Source organism: Malaclemys terrapin, chromosome 13, assembly GCF_027887155.1.
Source record: "Malaclemys terrapin pileata isolate rMalTer1 chromosome 13, rMalTer1.hap1, whole genome shotgun sequence".
Classification (NCBI taxonomy): Eukaryota; Metazoa; Chordata; order Testudines; family Emydidae; genus Malaclemys; species Malaclemys terrapin.
The window spans coordinates 20,568,696-20,588,309 of record NC_071517.1 but is presented as its reverse complement, the minus strand read 5'-3'; the positions used below and the strand labels follow the sequence as shown (position 1 = coordinate 20,588,309).

The 19,614-nt window shown below is 46.3% G+C and overlaps 1 protein-coding gene across 1 annotated transcript in view; it reads left to right on the top strand.

Moving 5' to 3' along the window:
* The window catches only part of LOC128848420 (heparan sulfate glucosamine 3-O-sulfotransferase 3A1-like), an 83,830-nt gene extending 64,695 nt beyond the window's left edge, over window positions 1-19,135 (top strand). Inside the window, exon 2 of the mRNA XM_054048408.1 lies at window positions 10,902-19,135. Within this exon, the coding sequence (XP_053904383.1) occupies window positions 10,902-11,520 (619 nt within the window). The 3' untranslated portion in view covers window positions 11,521-19,135. The remainder of the gene's footprint in view (window positions 1-10,901) is intronic.
* The last annotated feature ends 479 nt before the right edge of the window (window positions 19,136-19,614 follow it).

Sequence of the window (19,614 nt, the reverse complement as noted above, 5' to 3'; positions counted from 1 at the left end):
AATACTGTAAAGCAGTCAGCTAGATGGTAATAGAGTAAGCATGTAAGTACCATGGATTATTGACGCATATGACCTATTGTGCTAGGAAGAGTTCATACACCAGTGTACCTCCATAGTTCACCTCTAGGCCTGAGAGGGTAGCTTAGTTCTCAGAGCCCAGTTAATCTCTCTCACTTCCAGCAATGTCCAAAGGGTTTTCAGGAATTCCAGAGGATCATGGAAAACAAACGTCTTCCCGTCCACCAGGACCTCAACAATGACCCTCACCACCACGTGAAGTCGCATAAGCCCTTTTGGACCCATGCGTTTAACCTTCGTCAATGCAACTTCAACCCTATTGGGGCTTGGAAAGCTGAATGGAGGTCACAAAAAACACAAATAAACACCTCATGAAAGACCTGATGCAGAAGATCCCTGGCTTCGATCTCCCACTAAGCTCATGGGAAACCCTAAGCGTATCCGCACAAACCATGGCAGATGAGGATACTTGCTGCACAAATGGAAATGTAAAGACTCTGCAGTGTGCGCCTGCGGTCACCCAGAACAGACCATGGATCATATAACGACTCAGTGCCCGATTCACAAATATGAAGAAGGCATCACAGCAATACACTCTGTTACTCCAGATTCAATTATTTGGCTTACCCATCTGGATGTAAAATTATAGTTGTTGCTCTACATTTACATCAGCCATATGAAGACGACGTCCAGCAATGGTGCCAGTTACGATGTTGGGGTTTTTTTTTCCTTTTTGTCTATTTGGAACTGTAACGAAACTGCCAATTTATGTCACAGTCACTTCACTGCATATAAATCATGGAAGGTGCTGACTTTCAGTTGCTACCAGCCAGAGTTAGACTCGAATAACCTATAGAAATGTAAGCTGTACATCCTGGCTGAAACCAGTTCTTTGAGCCATCCTTTACATTCTTAAATAAGTTGCAATTCCTCAGGTGGACAGTAGGCAGCATGTGACTGGGAGTTGTTCAGGGGATCTAAGGTGAGGAAGCACAGTGAGTGAGCAGTGTAGCAGAAATGATTCTGAGAACTGCATTCAGCTAAAGGAGAGTTAGTTAGTCCTTTGGGGTCCAGTTCTATAAGAACATAAGAGTGGCCATACTGGGTCAGACCAAAGGTCCATCTAGCCCAGTATCCTGTCTTCCAACAGTGGCCAGTGCCAGGTGCCCCAGAGGGAATGAACAGAGCAGGTAATCATCAAGTGATCCATCCCCTGTCACTTGTTCCCAGCTTCAGGCAAACAGTGGCTAGGGACACCATCCCTGCCTATCCTGGCTCATAGCCATTGATGGACCTATCCTCCATGAATTTATCTAGTTCTTTTTTGAACCCTGTTATAGCCTTGGCCTTTAGCTAATCCTCTCGAAGGAACGCCACACACAGAGGCAGTTCACTGTGACAGGTGCTACAGTGACACAGAGATGATTCATAGATTATCACATGGTCAGTTGGGATCATTCCACTGCGCCCCAACAACATAGTGTGGCGCCATCATGTCATAGCACAGCCCGACAATGCAGCATTGTCATAAGTGACTGTTCCAGCATGGATCCAGCACAGACACCTGAACACTGAGCCTGGCCTAGGCCAGCTGGGACAAACAGGTACCACTAGGCGTCCTAGGAAAAGCCTGGGCTTTATTCGCCAGACCCACACACCTGATGAGTGTGGGTCCCAGTAGGGGTCAGTGTCCATTGACTCCAGTGGCTGTGGTTAAAGCAGCTTTATTTGTCCCTGCGTTTGAATTCACAATGCTTAAGGTGCTGAGCCTAGAGTGGAGCCGCCATTGTCTCGCGGCCTGGTTTGCAACAGGATCCACTTCAGCTTTCCCAAGGCACTAGGGGTCTGGATAGATTTAGATTGGGACCATGGACCACTCACTGCATCCTATCCACCGATGCATTAAATCCTTCCCAAGCTGTAAAAGAGCCCAAGAAGGTCTTGAGGCAGGAAGTTGACTGCTGCAATTGAGAGAAAAGTGGCTGACTGTGGAAGGAAATTCTCCTTCATTTTCCCAGACAGGCAGCAGGTACTGTCACATCTGTCCAGGGCTGCTGCTGTTTGAAAGGAGCCACCGCCCTTCAGGAGCTGGTCTCCAGAACAGCTCCGCTTCTTCTGCTTTTATTGCTAATCGCTCCCTGCTTTTCATGCTTAGAGTAAAAGGACACAAACAAACTGGAGGCGATAGCAGCTGTTTTCATCCCGCCTTCCAGCCCTGACAATGCGGAGACAGTTGCAGTGCCGGGATTTGATGGCAGAAGCTTACTGGGGAGGGGGGAAATTTACCTTCTGCTGTAAATGACTGTTTCTGAAACTGTGTAAAATGTACATCGGTACATATGCTCATGCTAAAATGAATACAGCAGAAAGGGCTGAAGACACACGCGTGTGAATTCCTGCCTACGGCCCCTTTGAAAAATACTGAGAGTCCCAGTTTCAAAAGTGCTCAGCACCCAACTGCTCCCATGTTAGCACCTAGATTTTCAGAAGTCGTCAGCACCCAGCAGCTCGCATTGTTCTCAATGGCAACACTTAGGTGCTGAGCAATTTTGACAATCTGGTTGAGTTTTCTAGCGTTGTTTTTGGCCACAAAAGTGATCTCACATGAGACTTAGACAAATAATAACGATATCAAGGAGGAGCTGTGCCAGCGCAGACTGTGGTCTCATCAGATCGAGCTGGGGTTGAGCCCACTTACAGCTTGGATGGGAAGACCTAGAAGGTCTTAGGGACAGATTTTGAAAGGCATCTAAAGATGTAGGTAGACACCTAATGAGATTATCAAAAGCGCTTAGGCACCTGACTCCTATTGGACTCAATGGGAGTCAGGCATCTAGGCACTTTGGAAAAAGCTCACTAGTTGCCTGTCTACATCTTTAGGTGCCTTAAAGCCTTTAAAAATGTGGCCCTTAGTCCTTATGAAAATCAAGTCTTCATCTCAAGTTGAACACTCAAAATCAGTGGACTCTTTTGGGCTTTAGCCTCTCTTTGTCCACTTGCCCGAGGGGCTTGAAAGTGCCTGTTTTGTAAATTGCTTTGAGATGCTTAGAGACAAGCAGCTGAAGAAATACAAAGCATTGGAATACAAAAACGCACATGCTGTACCTGTCCTAACAGCCCCAGTGTCTGAGCTCACCACATCCCTGGCTATTAACTGGTGAGTACCCTAAGGAGTCTGTCTTTGTAACAGCTGAGCTTGGCGCTACACCGTGGGGGAGCTCTGCGCCTTTCAGAAGCCTTGTACTGTAGTCGATGAGTTTGGGAAGACGAATGATTGGATTCTGTGCTGCAAGCCTACAGGCACTTCAGCGATGCATGTAGGACAAGGGCAGCGTGTCTTAGTATGAAAGAGGAGAGAGGATGTTACACTTCTTTAAGTTTTGCCATGCCCCAGGCTTTCTCTTGTCTTGCTCCTCTGAACTGTGCTCATTCCAGGTGTCCATTGTGTCATCAAGTGCCTGGCTGTGTAGTTGGTCTGGCTCATCAGTGGAATGAATAAATGCCTTCACTTTGCAAATCCGGGCTGGGGAGGAGAGATGCAGTCAAACAAAGGCTTTGCCTCCATTGGTCAACAGCTGCACTGAAATCTCTTTTGTCTTTTTGGGTGACTTGCGCCCCCTCAAGTTGTGTTGGGATGGGGAAAGGGCGCTGCTTTGCATTGTTGATTGCCTACTGTCTGCAAGGTAAAGGAGGCCTGTCTTCATATGTTCATGCCATGCATCTGGGAGACAAGGACTGTACCTCTGCTCTGATGTCTTTGCTGCATCTCATTTCCACAACATTAGGGCATACAGTGACTGCTAGCTCTGTATTGACTGGACGCTATAACAGGTGTAGCCAGTTAGCAGTCCCCAATCTGACAGGTGGACTCTCTAGGCCCGTGGTTCTTGCCTTTTCCATGCTGTGACCCGTGCCCCCTTCCCCCCCCTCCCCCGGTACAGCAGGAAAAATTTGGGGAGAGTGCTGTGACACATCTCCTCCGCCCGGCCCTGTTAGGCCACAGTCTCCAGGTTGAGAACGCACGCCCTGCCTGAGCCAAATTCATCTTTGGGGTAAGTCTGTCAAAGTCCATGGAGTTGCAGCAGGGATTGATTTACCACAATGACTGTATCCACCTTCAATTACCCAAATGGAGACATTCCTTGTCTATAGGCAGCATGCTCAGCCTTGGGCTTGGGGCACTCTCCTAGTCTCAGTAGTGAAAGCACAACAGAGGGGTTCCTTCAGCCACTGCGTTCCTGATGAGTTCCCAGGCTCAAGCTTGGAACAGGACCTGGCAGGCAGAAGGAGCTGGTGAACTGCAAAAGGCTGAATATGAATAAGTACAAACATCCCAAAGGCTCCCTTTCAGGGAAATCTTCCTCTTCTCTTAAGCAATTAAATAGGACCCAGAGCCCCACTAAAATTGAAATAACAAAATCCATTTATTCTGGCAGAGACCGTTTGTGAGCACCTTTGCCAAAACATTTTTGTGGTGCTGGTCTTTTCAAGTGGCTCCTTTGCAATAAAATCCAGATGCCATCCATCCGCAGAGCCCTCCAGGCAACTGGTGATGTCCATGAAAGATGCCCTTTGTAATTAATTAATCTCTCCAACGCTGTGGTAGTGCATTCCCAGTGGTTCCCAGCGCGTTTCTTTTTGCTGACCCCAGCAGAAAAGGAGCATATTCATTTCTGAGCGCTGAAGAAAGCCTTTGTGCTGGAAGGAGCTCACAAAAAGGGTTAAGCTCCTAACTGGGAAGAGGCAGCTGGGATTGCAAGAGTTATCAAAACACAAATAGAAGTAAGCAAAGTTTTTAATTTGCCTTGCTGGGCCGCCATTTCCAGAGCCCCTTCCTTTGCTGATCACAGATAGTCCCGTTGATTTACTGACCAGCTCTGCTGTGTCCTGTCCCAGTGGAATCAACTGGCCTCAATGGAGCTATTGACTTTAGTGGAGTTATACTTAGGGTTTAAAATGTTGGTCGCCTGCTGCTCTCTCCCCCTGCTGTCTGCCTCCCAGCCTCACCGTGGAGCTGGGCGACCCTGAAGGGCCGGGCCTAGTTGGTAACGAGAGGCAGGTCAGGCTGTTGTGACAGGGAGCTAAGCTGCCTTCAGAAGTTGTCTCTCCCTCTAAGGGCGTGGCAAAGGGTGCTTGAGCCGTGTATGGAGGCTGCTTCCTGCCCCTGCCATGTGAGCAGCACTCAGTGGTGTTTTGTCACGTGTATGCACACAGATAGATTTGTTATCCACACTTGTGTGAAGCTTATGAACGTAGGCGGAAATGTGTGCTCCCCTACAATCCCCTGGGAACACTGTAACAATCAGGCTAATTAAAGTATTAGCAAATGCTGGTGATTATCACAGCTGCTTCGGTGGGAACTCTCACTTTACTTTTGTTAGATCTGGGCCCTCTGCATCCTCACAGCTCCGGGTGAATCAGCATTTCCATGATCAACCCCCATCTCCTCCATCCCACTCACACCCTCTAGGAGTTTATAGTTTGCTTTGGTCATAAAACTTGTGTTTCAGGCTGAAAGCCTCTGCCACAAAGTCTCAGCACCCTCTGCAGCATTCAGTTGGGAATCTCATTTAAATCAGTTTTGTGGTTTAGGGGTGAATGACAAACCCATGGAACTCGGCTCTCCATGCCTCAGAGCAAACCTACATGCTTCCTCCCGGCCTCAGGCCACTGCCAGTTGATGAGGGTCAGGAAGGCACTTTCCCTGTGGGCTTGGTTATAACCCCCTACTGTAGGGTTTATTGCACTTTCCTCTGAAATGCTTCAAACAGGCCACTGTCAGAGGCAAGGTACTGGACTGGGTGGACCACTGCTTTGAGCCCCTCTGGCAATTCCTGTGGTGTAGAGTATCCAAGGCAAAGTCCTAGAAATGCTAAAGAGTCTGTAACCTGTCGGCCAGTCTTGTTCCTTTCTGGGTAGCTGGAGACAGGCAGCTTGCAGTATTGCCAACCCCAGCGCTCAAAAATCATGAACCAGGCCCCAGAAAATTATGAGATTGGCTTAAAAATCACGGGATTTTTTTGTAAAAGTAGTAAATGTTGGATTTTTTTTCCTCCTATTTTTTTACCCATTCAGGTAGCAGCCAGGTCAAGTCTTCAAGCTTATCTCTATAATAGTGGGGAGCAAGAAACACCCTCTATTGTAATAAAAAGCAGAAAGAAAGCTGAGATCCTCACCTAATCCTTGGACTCTAGGCGCTTGAAATCAATGGGAGTTGGTTGCATAGCCTGCTTAAGTGCTTTTGCACATCCCACCAAGCACCTATCTGCATTGTTAGGTGCCTAAATACCTTTGACAGTCTGGCCCTAAGTGCCCGAGTCACTTTTGAAAATGGGATTAAGGCTCCTAATTCAGGTAAATTTGAAAATGTTACCCATAGTTTCTCTGGGCCCCAAGTCCCCAGCTGTACAAAGGGGATAACAGTACTTCTCTGCCTTGCAGTGTCAGATACTCTGGTAATGTTACCATGTGAGTGCCTTGTAATAGTATAACCACCTTGGAGGAATGGTGGAACTCACTCAGTCTCACTGATTTCATGTCTCCATTGAAATGATGCTCAAAACTCCAGTCTCTTCTCTGCTGCCTACAAGCAGCTAAGTATGATCAAGATCTTACTAGCAGCAGCTTGTCATGCCGCTTTTTCAGTTGTCTGCACCTACTCTCACACTTTCTTACCGCACGTTAATGACGGTACGTCATGAGGCTGGAATGAACGGCTCGTGGACTGAAATTAAAGTGGGCTGTGTTTCTTTCGTGTGGCACAGTTCTAGGTCCTAAGCCCTTTGGGACAGGGGCTGTCTCTTTGCTCCGTGTTTGCACAGCGCATAGCACAAGGCGGTTTTGTTCCATGACTGGGGCTCCGAGGAGTTATGCAAATAATACATGCTAATAATACATTCTAACGGCTACATTGCAAGCTCCCGTTGTTCTCTGTTGCATTGTACGTTTAGATTCCTGCCTGCAGATAAGGTTGCCACCTCTGAGATACAAAAAGTTGGAACAGCCGGGATGAAACTGAGCCCATAAAACTGGACAGCTGGCATCACATACTGAGGCCTGGTCTACACTGGGGTGGGGGAATCGATCTAAGATACGCAACTTCAGCTACGAGAATAGCGTAGCTGAAGTCGACGTATCTTAGATCGACTTAGTGACTTACTTCACAGCCTCGTGGCACAGGATCAACGGCCGCCGCTCCCCCGTCGACTCCGCTTCCGCCTCTCACAGCGGTGGAGTTCCGGAGTCGACGGGGATCGATTTATCACGTCTAGATGAGACACGATGAATCGATCCCCAACAGATCGATCACTACCCGTCGACACAATCTGGCGGGTAGTGTAGATGTACCCTGAATATCCTTACCGATTTCCCAGGACTGCTACCTCAAACAAAGGAGGATCCTGGGAAAACCTGGGCAGGTAGCATCTCTACCTGCAGACCCTAACTACAACATGAGCCCCTGAAGGGAGAGAATGCCACTGGATGGCAGCATGCAGACTCTCCCAAGATTGCATGCATGTGCTCCAGCTACCGTAACACCTCTCATTCCCTTTAAAGGAGTTGAATGCTTCCAGACTTACAGTACAAAGCTTCCAAACTGGAGAGAGACAAGCGAGTACCTGCAAAATGGGCATTGTTGCAATTGGTGCTGCTGTGCGAGGAAAGCTATTCACAAAACCTGCCTTGTCCGGCCGGTGACACCTAATCCTCAGCCTTGTCAAGGGCCCGCTCTTTGCACAAGCATCTGTGACACATGGCATGCAATAAAAAGCATTCCTCTAGAAACAATCAGTCGGTTCTATCTCATTTGTAGCCTAACAACTCAGCCTAGGTTTTTGTTGGGGCCTTTTTGATCGATGGCTTTAATTTTGCTGGTGTTTTTGCACAGGTTTCCAATCCAGATGTTGCCACTGCCAGACACTAACAGCAATATGGGCCGGAGGCAGTTCATCATGGCACTCTGGTTCTAGTGCCAAGGGGAGGTCAAAGGCTAGGGGTCAGTTGCTGATTTGATTACAACCCCCGTTTTTCAGGGGCAAAGGGTGCAGTTTCTTTGAGAGCTCTTCTTTGCACTGAGGTGAAACCTGCTACCAGTGCAGCAGGCATCCTGCTTATTTTCAGGGTCCTCTGGGAAGACCAGGCTCATTTACAGCAGATAGCTGTTTGCAGTGAGAATCGACAAAAAGTAGATCTGAGGTGGCTTCTCACTTGGCCCAGTACAGGTTCATTTGAATGACTGGCATTTTGCAGCCATTGGGCTCATTCAGAGGTGCCCTGGTAGGTGGCATGAGTCTAAGAGGATCGAACATGGTGCAGCTCATGCCCTGTGGCCTCTCAATATACTAGACTGAGTTTGTGATCAATATACTAGACTGGGACTCAGGCTTTTGATTCAATTCTCTGCTAGGCCACAGATGCTCGGTGTGACCCTGGGCGAGTCACTTATTCTTCCTATGCCACAGGCACCGACTTTCAGCTTTCCCTGGGGGTGTTCCACCCCAGCTCGGCCCCGAAGCCCTTTCCCCCATTCCGCCCCTTTCCCCAAGGCCCCACCCTGGCTCTGCCTCAACTTGCATGTGTCTGTCTTAACCAGATTCACGCAAAGAAGCTCATAGTTCCAGCTGGCACCGTGAGTTCATTCCTCTTTGACTAAGCAGTGCAGCGAATATAGGACCAGCTCTTGCAGTCTTTTCTCAGGCAAAACGCACAGTAGCATCAATGGAAGCTTGGCCTGCATAAGAAGCCCAGCATATCTAATTTGTTTTTAGACCTCGCAGAGTTTAGGCCCAGCAAGGTACGTTGCACCTATAAGGGTGGGTAACCTTAACTCTGAATTCCCTGGCCTTTTGTGCATTGCATTGAATTCTTAGAGGCAAAGGTCGCCTTTGCTTTTCCACACCACTTCACACCACAGGCAATGGGAGTTTCGTGAATGGACAGGAAGGAAATGTGGAGTGTAGAATTCCTTGGGGCGGAGGGGAAGGAGGAACGCATTGAGGGCAGGGGGCTAATACTGCACATTTTTAGGTTGAACCATTGTGCTGTCTCCTGGACAACCCCAAAAGATAGTCACTGACAGTCCTGGCCCTTTAAAATTCCTCATACCCTACAGGAAGGGAGTGTCTTTCTTACAGGAACTCAATGTTATTCAACAGAATTCAAGCCAGGAGGCAGGAAATCCCAATGTGGGCAAGGAGGAATTTAAAGGGACAGGACACTGGTAATTTATAGATTAAATTGATTCTTACTGTGCAGTTGCAAGCAAAGGTTTGATTTTTTTCTGGAAGTTCCCTGTTATGTTTTCATACCATCTCCTCCTGACTCAGACCCAGCTCCGTCCTCTACTGTACATGCTGATACCCGTGTGAAAATCAGTTATTCTGAGATAGGCCCATCAAATGCGTTGCCACATCTCCCTAAGGGTATGTGTTCACTGCACGTGAACAGTGTGTTCTTCACTCGAGTTAGCTAACTCAGGTTAAAAGAAAGGGCAACTCAGGTTAGCAACTCAATTTCAACCCAGGCTCCCCTACAGACTTTAACTTGAGCTGCTAACCTGAGTTAAAAGCTGAGGTGCTGTGTCACACTGCTATGTTAATCCGAGTTAAGAACATCTTTTTTTGCAGTGAAGACATACTCTCTACATAACTAGAGAGTATGAAACTGCTCTGTACAGTAATTGCCTTGATAGGTGGTGTTTGTACAATGTTATAAGAAGTTATTGCAAGCAATCCTGGAGGCACTGGGACACGATAGTCTTCTCAGAGAAGCCAGAATCCCAGTAACTCCTGGATCTTGTTTCTTTAGAATTTAGTCCCATTGAACATAAATGGGCAGTATCATAACTGACATCCTAATTGATCCACTCTTCATGTCAGTGCTGTTGATCAGTTTTCAGTCTGCTTTCTGCACTGAGAGCATTTGTGTGGATTAGCTTAATCCAGTTCCAAAACAGATTAAACTAAGAGTGTCCACATGGGGAACTAGTACGGAATAGCTATTCCAGGCTATTTCCCCAGGTAGACAAGCCCCAAGAGCCTGATCCAGCTCCCACCAAAGTACATGGAGGTATTTCTGGTGACTCCAGTGGAAATGGATCATCAAGTGTTGCCACCTTTCCTGTTGCATTAACTTCATTAGTATGATGTTGCGTTCTTGTCTGTTATGTTTTCATGTTGGCAGTCTCTCCACCCTAGCTCTCTGAGTAGCGTCATGCTTTCTATAGTATTGCCCTTCTCTGAGCCATTGGGACACTCCAATGTGTCTGGCTGGAGAGGGGCAATCCATGTGCCCACCGCATTTCTGTTACTGATGCAACTCAGAGGTACCATTCGAGGGTGGAACTGTTTGTTAATGGATATGTCCAATTAAGGAATAAGGAGGAACATGCAGGTGGAAGAACATGCAGCTACAGTCAGTAAGATCACAGCAACAAATCCAGTCACCCTAAGCAATAGAAAGGAAATGGGAAACTCCCTTACTTGGGTTTCAGTCCTGTCCCATGACCCTTGGTGTGGAGCTCAGTTTTCCCTTCTGTTTCCCAAAGAGCCTCCCATAGGCCACGATTCAGCAAAGTTCTCAGGACGTGCCTCACCTGAAAAAACGCTCAGGCCCAGTGCAGTTAATGGGGCCACTCATGGGCTTGAAATTTGGCCTGGGCTTTAAGTACCTTGCTGAATCAGGGCATCATAGCTCTTCCCCTTCACCACCTGTGCAGGAGGAGATGGAGTTAACCCCTTGGTCACCAGGACATAGATTGTGTCCTTGCATCCTGATGCTCACTCCCAGATCATTGTCCTCTGGGCCATGTTGTGTCCTGGACTCACGTGCCTCGCTCCAATGATGTTCTGCATTAATGTGTTTTCTCTCTTTGTTCCGGTTAGGGAGCTGATGCCCAGAACCCTCGATGGGCAGATCACCATGGAGAAAACTCCCAGCTACTTTGTCACCAAGGAAGCACCTGCTCGAATCTCCGCCATGTCAAAGGGCACCAAGCTCATCGTGGTGGTGCGGGATCCTGTGACCCGAGCCATCTCCGATTACACGCAGACTCTCTCGAAGAAGCCCGATATCCCCACCTTTGAGAGCCTGACCTTCAAAAACAGGACTACAGGCCTGATCGACACCTCGTGGAGCGCCATCCAGATTGGCATCTACGCCAAGCACCTGGAGAACTGGCTCCTCTACTTCCCCATTGGGCAGATCCTCTTCGTCAGCGGGGAGAGGCTGATCAGCGACCCCGCTGGGGAGCTGGGCAGGGTCCAGGACTTTCTGGGCCTTAAGAGGATCATCACGGACAAACACTTCTACTTCAACAAAACCAAGGGCTTCCCCTGCCTGAAGAAAGCTGAAGGCAGCAGCAAACCCCACTGCCTGGGGAAAACGAAAGGCAGGACCCACCCCAATATAGACAGAGAGGTGGTGCAGAGACTGCGGGAGTTCTACAGGCCTTTCAACATGAAGTTCTACCAGATGACTGGGCACGACTTCGGCTGGGACTGAGGCTGAAAAAAAGAATAATTTAAGAAAAGAAAAAATATAATATAATATATATATATATTTTTTTTACACATCAGTAGAGAGGAAATGTAAGAGGTGTGCTGAAAACGCTCTCCATTCCGTTCGTTCTTTTTGACAAGATGTCACTGCTTGGTTTGTTTTCTTTCCTCTATTAGCAGCGGGTTGGTGTCTGCTGCCATGGTCGAGGCAAGGTGGCTGTGGGCCAAAGCTTGGTGCTATTGAAGTCAAGAGGGCTCTGGCCCTTTATGTCAGTGGTTTCAGGATTTGACATTGTCTATATAAAAGTCCAGGAACAACATTTTCAGATGTGCCTAAGTGACTTAGGAACCTAAGATCCATTTTTCAAAAGCGACATAGGCACTTAGAAGAGCCTAACTGTCATTGAAAATCAATAGGATTTAGGCTTCTAAGGCCCAGATTTTAAAAGGTATTTAGGTGTTGCTGTGCTCAGCCTTGCAATGTCTAACTGATTTAGGCACCTAAATTTCATCATTAAGATTGAGGCTCCTAAATGCCTAAATCACTTTTGAAAATGGGATCTAGGCTCCTAAATCAGTTAGATATTGCAACAGTGAGCACAGCAACACCTAAATACCTTTACAAATCTGGGCCTTGGTGACTAAGGGCTGGATTTTTAAATCTATTTAGGTGCCTGACTCCCACGGGAGGTGCCCAAATGCCTTTAAAAATGTATCCCTTAGTCACTTTTGAAAATAGGACTTAGGGTCCTAAATACCTAAATCACTTTTGAAGATTCCAGAGCTGGTCAGGACATACTTTTTCCTGTGAAAATTTTTTATCATTTTTTTTTCACTTTATCAATTTTTCTTTGAAATTTTGGGGGGGTTGGTCCAAAAAGTGGGAAAAAATTCTGCCACCAAAAACCAAGCTTTTTTTTCAGCAACTGGTGAAAAACGGGAGGGTATTTTATATACAAAATTGAACTAATTTGGGTTTTGGTTATAGAAAGCAGGGGAGGGAAGGAAATAGGTTTTGACAAAAACTGATCTTTTGACATGAAAATCTCAGTGTAGTGAAAAGGCCGTTTTCCAGCTCTCAAGCAGCTTCCCCCATCACTTGTACTCTCTCCAGGTCGCTATTTCCGAGCTCACCCACCTCTTTCAAGATTCCCATTCAGAAACTTCACCAAGCCAACATGCCTCCCATTGGATGTCATCCGTAGAGTTTGAGGCTGTGGCCTTCATGGGCTTTCACACTAAGAGGGGAGTCATTGTGGGCTGTAGGGGGATTCCATGTCCTGTATATTCTTGAATAGGGAATAACAGGGTAAGAGCCAGAGTTGCGGGAGAGGTGGTGTGTGAGGTATCCTGTTAAGCCACGTTCAGGAGTATGTTGGACAAGGCTCTCTTGGCTTCAGAAGAATCTCAGATGACAACATGTTGGAGCAAAGGTTCATTTGGGAAAAAAATAAAAAACTGAGTGAGGGAAGGGAATCCCTTGTTCACAAGAGTGTGGTGAGAACCTAATTGGCTGCCCTGCTGAGAACAAAATGGCAGCGCTCTTCTGGGGAATATGGGGGAGAAATGAGGAAAAGAGCACATTGGGTTTGTAGGGTTTTTTCAATGTTGGCAAAATAATCCTTCCTATTACAATACTTGGAGATCTCGATTCTTTGCTCTGATTCTTGACAGCTGTTTTGTGGCTTCTATAAAGTGAGTTGGTGGTAACTACCCATTAATTATGCAGGTGCCCAGATCACACGATTTGGCCCTTTTGTCAACAGTCTCATTAGATTATTATTTGTATTAGCGCCTGGAAACCCCAGTCACGTACCAGGACCCCATTGTGCTAGGCTCTGTGCATGATTATTACTGTTTATTAGGTGTATTACAGTAGTGCTTAGGCACTTAGTGGATCAGGACTCCATTGAACAGAACCAAAAGACAGTCCCTGCCAGGAGGAGCTTACCATCTAAGACAAGCTGGAGACAGCCGGGGGAGCACTAGGTAACAATGAGACAATATTGGTCAGCGTGAAAAGCAGTGGTTCCAGCATACCGTCTACATAACCATTGTCAAGATTTTTTTTAGGCATCACAGCAGAGGAGAGAGTTCAAGAGGATAATGAGTTGATCATCAGAGAGGTCAAGATGATGTGTGTGAAATTACCCTCTAGCTCTACAGATGGTCCCTCCAGTTCCTGCCTATCTGTTCCGAAGGTAAAGAAAACAGGTCAGGGTCCAGGGCTGTCACCAACATCACATTCGTGTAAAGAGAAAGAGGTTAGAGCTGGGCCTTCCACCCACTCCTGGCTCTCCTGAATCCACTTCAGAGCCCACTTCCCAGCTTTTCTCTTAACCAGCTCAAGAAATGATCCTGAACATTGCTGAGGCTGCAGGGCTCAGAGGACTTTCCCCCTCACCTCTGCAGAAACAAACCCGCGTGGATTCACAAACAGGACCCACTTCCCCAGCTAATTAAAATCACTTAGTTAATGTTGGCAGGACTTTCTGAAGGCCTTAGCCCCAAGACTTTCTACCATCTGTTGCACCCATAAAGCCTTATCTGAGCTCAGGTTTCCTTACCCAGAGTCCAGTAACAGCTAGCCGGGAAGCTAACAGTAGGGCGCTAGAAAACTGTTAAGTCATTCTCTCTGCAGTCCACCCTCCCACCCCCAGCACGAGAGATCACAGTGACCCCGCTACCTTCAGCCAGTGTGGTCATCCTCTATCTCAGTTTTTGTTTCAGAATGTTCCGGCTCCAGCTTTAAGCCCTTTTTTGGCAGCATCCTGTGGCACAAAACATCTGGGTAAACATTTTATAATCATCTTAACCAAACAAAGAACAAAAATAGCGATCAGATCAGTCAAATGCAACCCAGAACAAAGCAAAGCCACAGCGCTCGCTCGAGCGCACAGTGCTTCCCTTTGTGTCTTAATCCTCGTGGCGGTCTGTCTAAGGGCGGAGTCATGGGTGGCTACAGTGCTCGCCTGTTAAGATCCTAGCCAGCTGTGGTCACAACAGCTAAAGGGGCTGCTGCAACAGCCAGACTTTCTCAGCTGAGTAAAACAGAATGTGCAGATGAATTTGGACAGTGCAAGAATTTTCATCACCACCTCGAACTTTCATCCAAAACTCAAACCAGAAGATTTCTTTTGGGGCAGCAGTAAAGCTGTTAACTTTTTCCCCTTGTTATATTTCCCGATCAACCTCCTCTAGACCTCCATTTTCTAGCCCCGGATGCCAAAATCAGAGCAGGTTGGCAAATGTTTTTTTTAGCAAAAATCAATGACAATGTGTGTTTCCTTTCCTCTGAAATTTGACATTTTACTGGAATATTTCAATGAAATTTCAGAATGTGAAATGTTTTGACCAGCGCTATAGTTTCTGAGGGATCATGCTCAGCTAGTGGGGGTGATGGGAGAACCATCCAACTGGCCCTTCTTTACTGGTTTTGCTATCATCGCTTAACCTGAAAATGGAATCTACGGAAAGCAATTGATTTGTTTCATTCAGGCCACTGGTTTGGTTACAGCTGTCCTGCTGGCATTGCTCGTTGAACAGCCCTCTCCATATATTCCTGCTTCCCATGTGAGCATGCCATTTTACACCTCCAGTTCCAAAACTCAGCTGTTGTTGAGCAATCATATCGCCTCCTTAGGTGTCACAGTGGTTTAAGCTTAACAGCAAGGCAGCGGCTCGTTCCTTGGAGGGCTGAGGGACCGATGCATTTTGAAGTTCACCAAAGGCTGAAGTTGTCTGAGCACCTTGATTCTGTTACCCAGAGCTTCTTTCAACTTGGGGGTGAAGAGCTGGCCCCACTCAAGTTGTTTAAAGCCTGATCCAAAAGCCACTGCAGTCAGTGGAAAGGTTCCTATTGATTTCAGTGGGCCTCAGATCAGAACCCTACATGAAAACAATAAAAAGTCCCAATATGTTTCATCCAGACCATCAGTGGAAGTTTTCAAGATGTGGCTTTCTGGTTTTGGCCATACCACATCCATTCAGATGAATTGGAACCAAGCATCTGAAAACCCCACTCCCCATACCTAGCACTTTGAAAAGGTGCTCTTGAGGTCTGGTGACAATTCCCCTTGCTTCTAAGAGAAGGCTACAGTATTTATGGTCCTTATGCATTCCCAACACACACAGGACACATTGAAGGGAAATGAAAGCCCTCTCTGTGAATGTGGCCTATTAGATCGTGTTTCCAGACAGCTCTGACTCATGTAAGAAGCTCACTCATATATTTATATGACATAATGCTTTCCCCTCCCCCAAAGCTGCATTACTCTGCAACAGGGAGTCTCTTGAACTTTGAACTTCCTGGCAGTGGAATAGAGACTCATTTTAAAATATTTATAATGGCTGAACATTGTATTCAATATTGGTGATTCCTATGGCAAGAATCCCCTGGCCTGCAGATAACAAACCTCGGTGTCATTTTGCAACTTGGCTTATACATGTAACCAGTGCCAGAGGTGATTTGTATGGGAGTGTAAATTACACTCCCATAGGCTAACTTAATCTTCCCGTGTGGGATTTTCAGACACACCTAAGTGACACAGGAAGAAAAGTTGCCTTGAAAGTCAATTGCTGTCAGATTGAGTATGACTAAGCATGTCGTGGGATGCCTTTGGAACAAATTGTCTTGCAAAGGTAGAGGTACAGGGATGTAGCATTAATCTTGGTGCAAGGTTCTCCCCCTAACCCTTGTGAAAGCTAATGGGCATCAAAATCAAATGGCCTTATGGCACCAGTTGGTGGAACTAGACCACCTGCTTAGTTACTGAGCAACTGGCATCGTTTAAAAGGGACACAGTCACAGAGTTTAGGGCCAAAAATTAGGCTTTGTTACAAAACAAAAAAGTTTCACAAAACTAAGAGGTGGAATTTTTAAAAGCAAATAAGTGCCTTAGGCACAACAGGGAGTAAGTTTCACAGGCACAATGACACACAGGTGCCAACGCCCATTGTTTTTCAGTATAATAAAGGCCTGCTCTATACACAGGTTTTGTACCAGTATAAGTGTTGGTTAGGGGTGTGGGTTTTTTTAACAACTCTTTCCTGCCCGTTGACTTTCAAAGCTCCTAAACCACTTAGGTGCTTTTGACAATCCCACTGACTGAATAAAAGTTGCCATTTTCCGAGTAGCCTAAGAAAAGTTAGGTCCGCAAATCCCGTCGAAATCTAATACGATTTAAACCTCAGATCCTAAAAGGTATTTAAGTGAATTCAATGAGAGTTAGCCTCTAAAATACCTTTGAGGATTTGGGAAAAAATTACCTAAGGCCCTTAGTCTGAATTGAAAATCCTAAACAAGGGTCTGGAATGAATTTAATTAGTCCCCTGTGTAGGGAAACCCCCAGCTCAACATTACTGAGCAAGTGTTGTAGAACTGGAAAGTGAAATTGACTTAAAGAGTTTGATTTTTCCCAATGGAGAAAAGTAGGGGAAGGAGGGGGAGAATTGATGATGAAAAGCAAATTAGATGTTTAAAAATCTTTCCATTTTAATAAGCTAAGGTGTTCTTGGGCCCAGATAAGGGTTGGGTTTGTGTTTTGTATCATATGCAACTTTTAGACTTTCACAGTGTCTCTTTAAAGCGCTGTATCAGTATGGAGGGTCATAGCCTTCTCGCAGGGCGTGGCTACACTTGCGAGTGACAGCACATTAAAGGCGCCCTGGGTGCACTAGCTCACTACCCATCCACACTGGCAAGGCACGTAGAGCACTCTGACTCCACAGCTACAGCGCTGCTGGTACTCCATCTCAGCGAGTGGAATAATGTTTGATGCGCCCCCGCTGGAGCGCCCCAGCGTCAGTGTGAACAAGGTGTTGCATTACTGCGCTCTGATCAGCCTCTGGAAACGTCCCATAATCCCCTTAAGTGAAGTGGCCACTCTTCTCATTGTTTCGGATATGCCCTTTGAAAGCTCCGTTTGACAGCCGAGACAAAGCAACCATTACTGTGGAATGCTGTGTGCGAGAGAGAGAGAGAGAGGGTGGTGGTGGGGGGGTTGTGCTGTCTGAACTTACAAGACAGCATGCTGACATGCTCTCAGCCCTCCAAAAACTCTCTCTCCCCCCACATAGACACAACACACTCCCTGTCACACTCCACCCCACCAACCCCCATTTGAAAAGCATGTTGCAGCCACTTGCATGCTGGGATAGCTACCACAATGCACTGCTCTCTGTGGCTGTTTCAAGAGCTGCTAATGTGGCTACGCCAGTGCGCTGGCAGCTGTCAGTGTGGACAGACTGCAGCGCTTTCCCTACGGCGCTCTACAAAGGCTGGTTTAACTCAAAGTGCTCTACATCTGCAAGTGTAGCCATGCCCTCAGTTACACAGAGGCATCTCCCACTTAGCCTCCATCTGATCGCATTTACACCACTGTAAATCAGTCTCAGCTGACACTGCTTTATATCTGTACATGGCTAGCACAGAGGGGGCCAGGCTCATGACAGGCTCCAAGGTGTTGTTGTATTATGAATAATAATAACGAGGGGCTGGTGTAAAATGGGTGTGATGTTGGAATCAGGCCAGATGGGAATTGCACAGCATGAGTACACAATTGGACCCCTCCCCCCGCAGTGATTTTAAATAACTGACAGCCTTGTGATCAGACGCGCTGCACATGTGGCGCTCCCTTCAACTGACTTCAGTGCGACACACAGGTGCTCTCACTGTTCAAAATCAGGCCATGGCTTTTGGTGTACTGGTACAAAACCAACCAGTGCATTTTCCTTCTCTAGACGCTCTAATGATCAGATGCAAAGTCAACAGGTATCTTTCCATTGACTTCAGTAGGTTTTGGATCAGACTCAGAAGCCCCAGTTCAGCAAAGCATTTAGGCCCAGATTCTCAAAGGTATTTAGGCACCTAACTCCCATTGATTTCTAAGAGAATTAGGCACTGAAATACCTTTGAGAAGCTGGGCCCTAGGCACATGCTTAAATTTAAGCACATGCTTTGCTGACTCAGGGTAGACTACTGAACTGAGATCTAGCTGCCTGGTTCTGAAAAGATCAGACTAACAGGACTTACTTTGCAGGGCAGCTTGTGACTTTTCCACTGATGAGTTAAAAGGATTTTTGTTGGTGTGATTTCCTGGGGGGGAAAAGCTGCTGTATCAACATTCTGTGCCATTAGGTATATAATAATCTCTCAAGGAATTGTCTTATCCAAATATTTTAAACACTAGAAATGAACCTAAACCCCACTATGTCATGGGATTCCAAGGAATGAGGCTCCTGTATTTAATGCAACTGATATTCCAGGGGGGAGGGATATAACCTTAAGTGATATTTCAAGCAATGACATGCTTGGTATATAGAAATTTATATCCTGAATTTAATTTATTTATTTTAAATAACTGATATTCAGCCTCCTTTTTTGCACCCCACATAAGTTAGCATATATTAAGCTAGATCTCCAGGGCAGGGGACTTGTCCATATATTTTTAAACATAGAAAAGAAAAAAAAACTCGTGTTTGTACATAATGTTTTCTGGTTTTCCTTTGCTTTGTGATCTTCTCATTTCCTCCCTTTGGTGCTGTTTCTGTATGGACCAGATTAATTTAATTTAAGACTGAGGAAGCACACATTTAATAAAGTTTACGGGTATTGAGAGGCTGTGTTGTCTTTTTGCTGATGGCTTAGCTGCAAAGGAGGGGGAAGGTATATGAAACATACTAAAATGGAAAATTATTCATTTGTATGTGTTTTCTTCACTTTAAAATAATTCATAGGTGCAATAATCACATGTTCGTGCAGATGTATAAAATGGTTTGAAACAAGGGGCGAATTCTTCTCTCACGCTGGCATAAATTTGTTGTACCTCCTGTTTACCAAATAGGCATTTCTGTGGCACTCATTATGTGTTCGCCAGATTTTTTTAAGGCATTTAGGCACTGAAAGAGGCAGAGAGGCACCTAACGGGGTTTTGAAAAGTGACAGGATGCCTAAATCCCATTGAAATCAATCCCACTAGATAGAACTGCATGATTAATTTGGTGGCCAAAGCAAAAGACTTGGGGGCGGCACGGGAGGTGGCAGGGGTAGGGATTGTTTCAGCTCATCTCAAAACAAAAAATTTCAGCAGAATTAAAT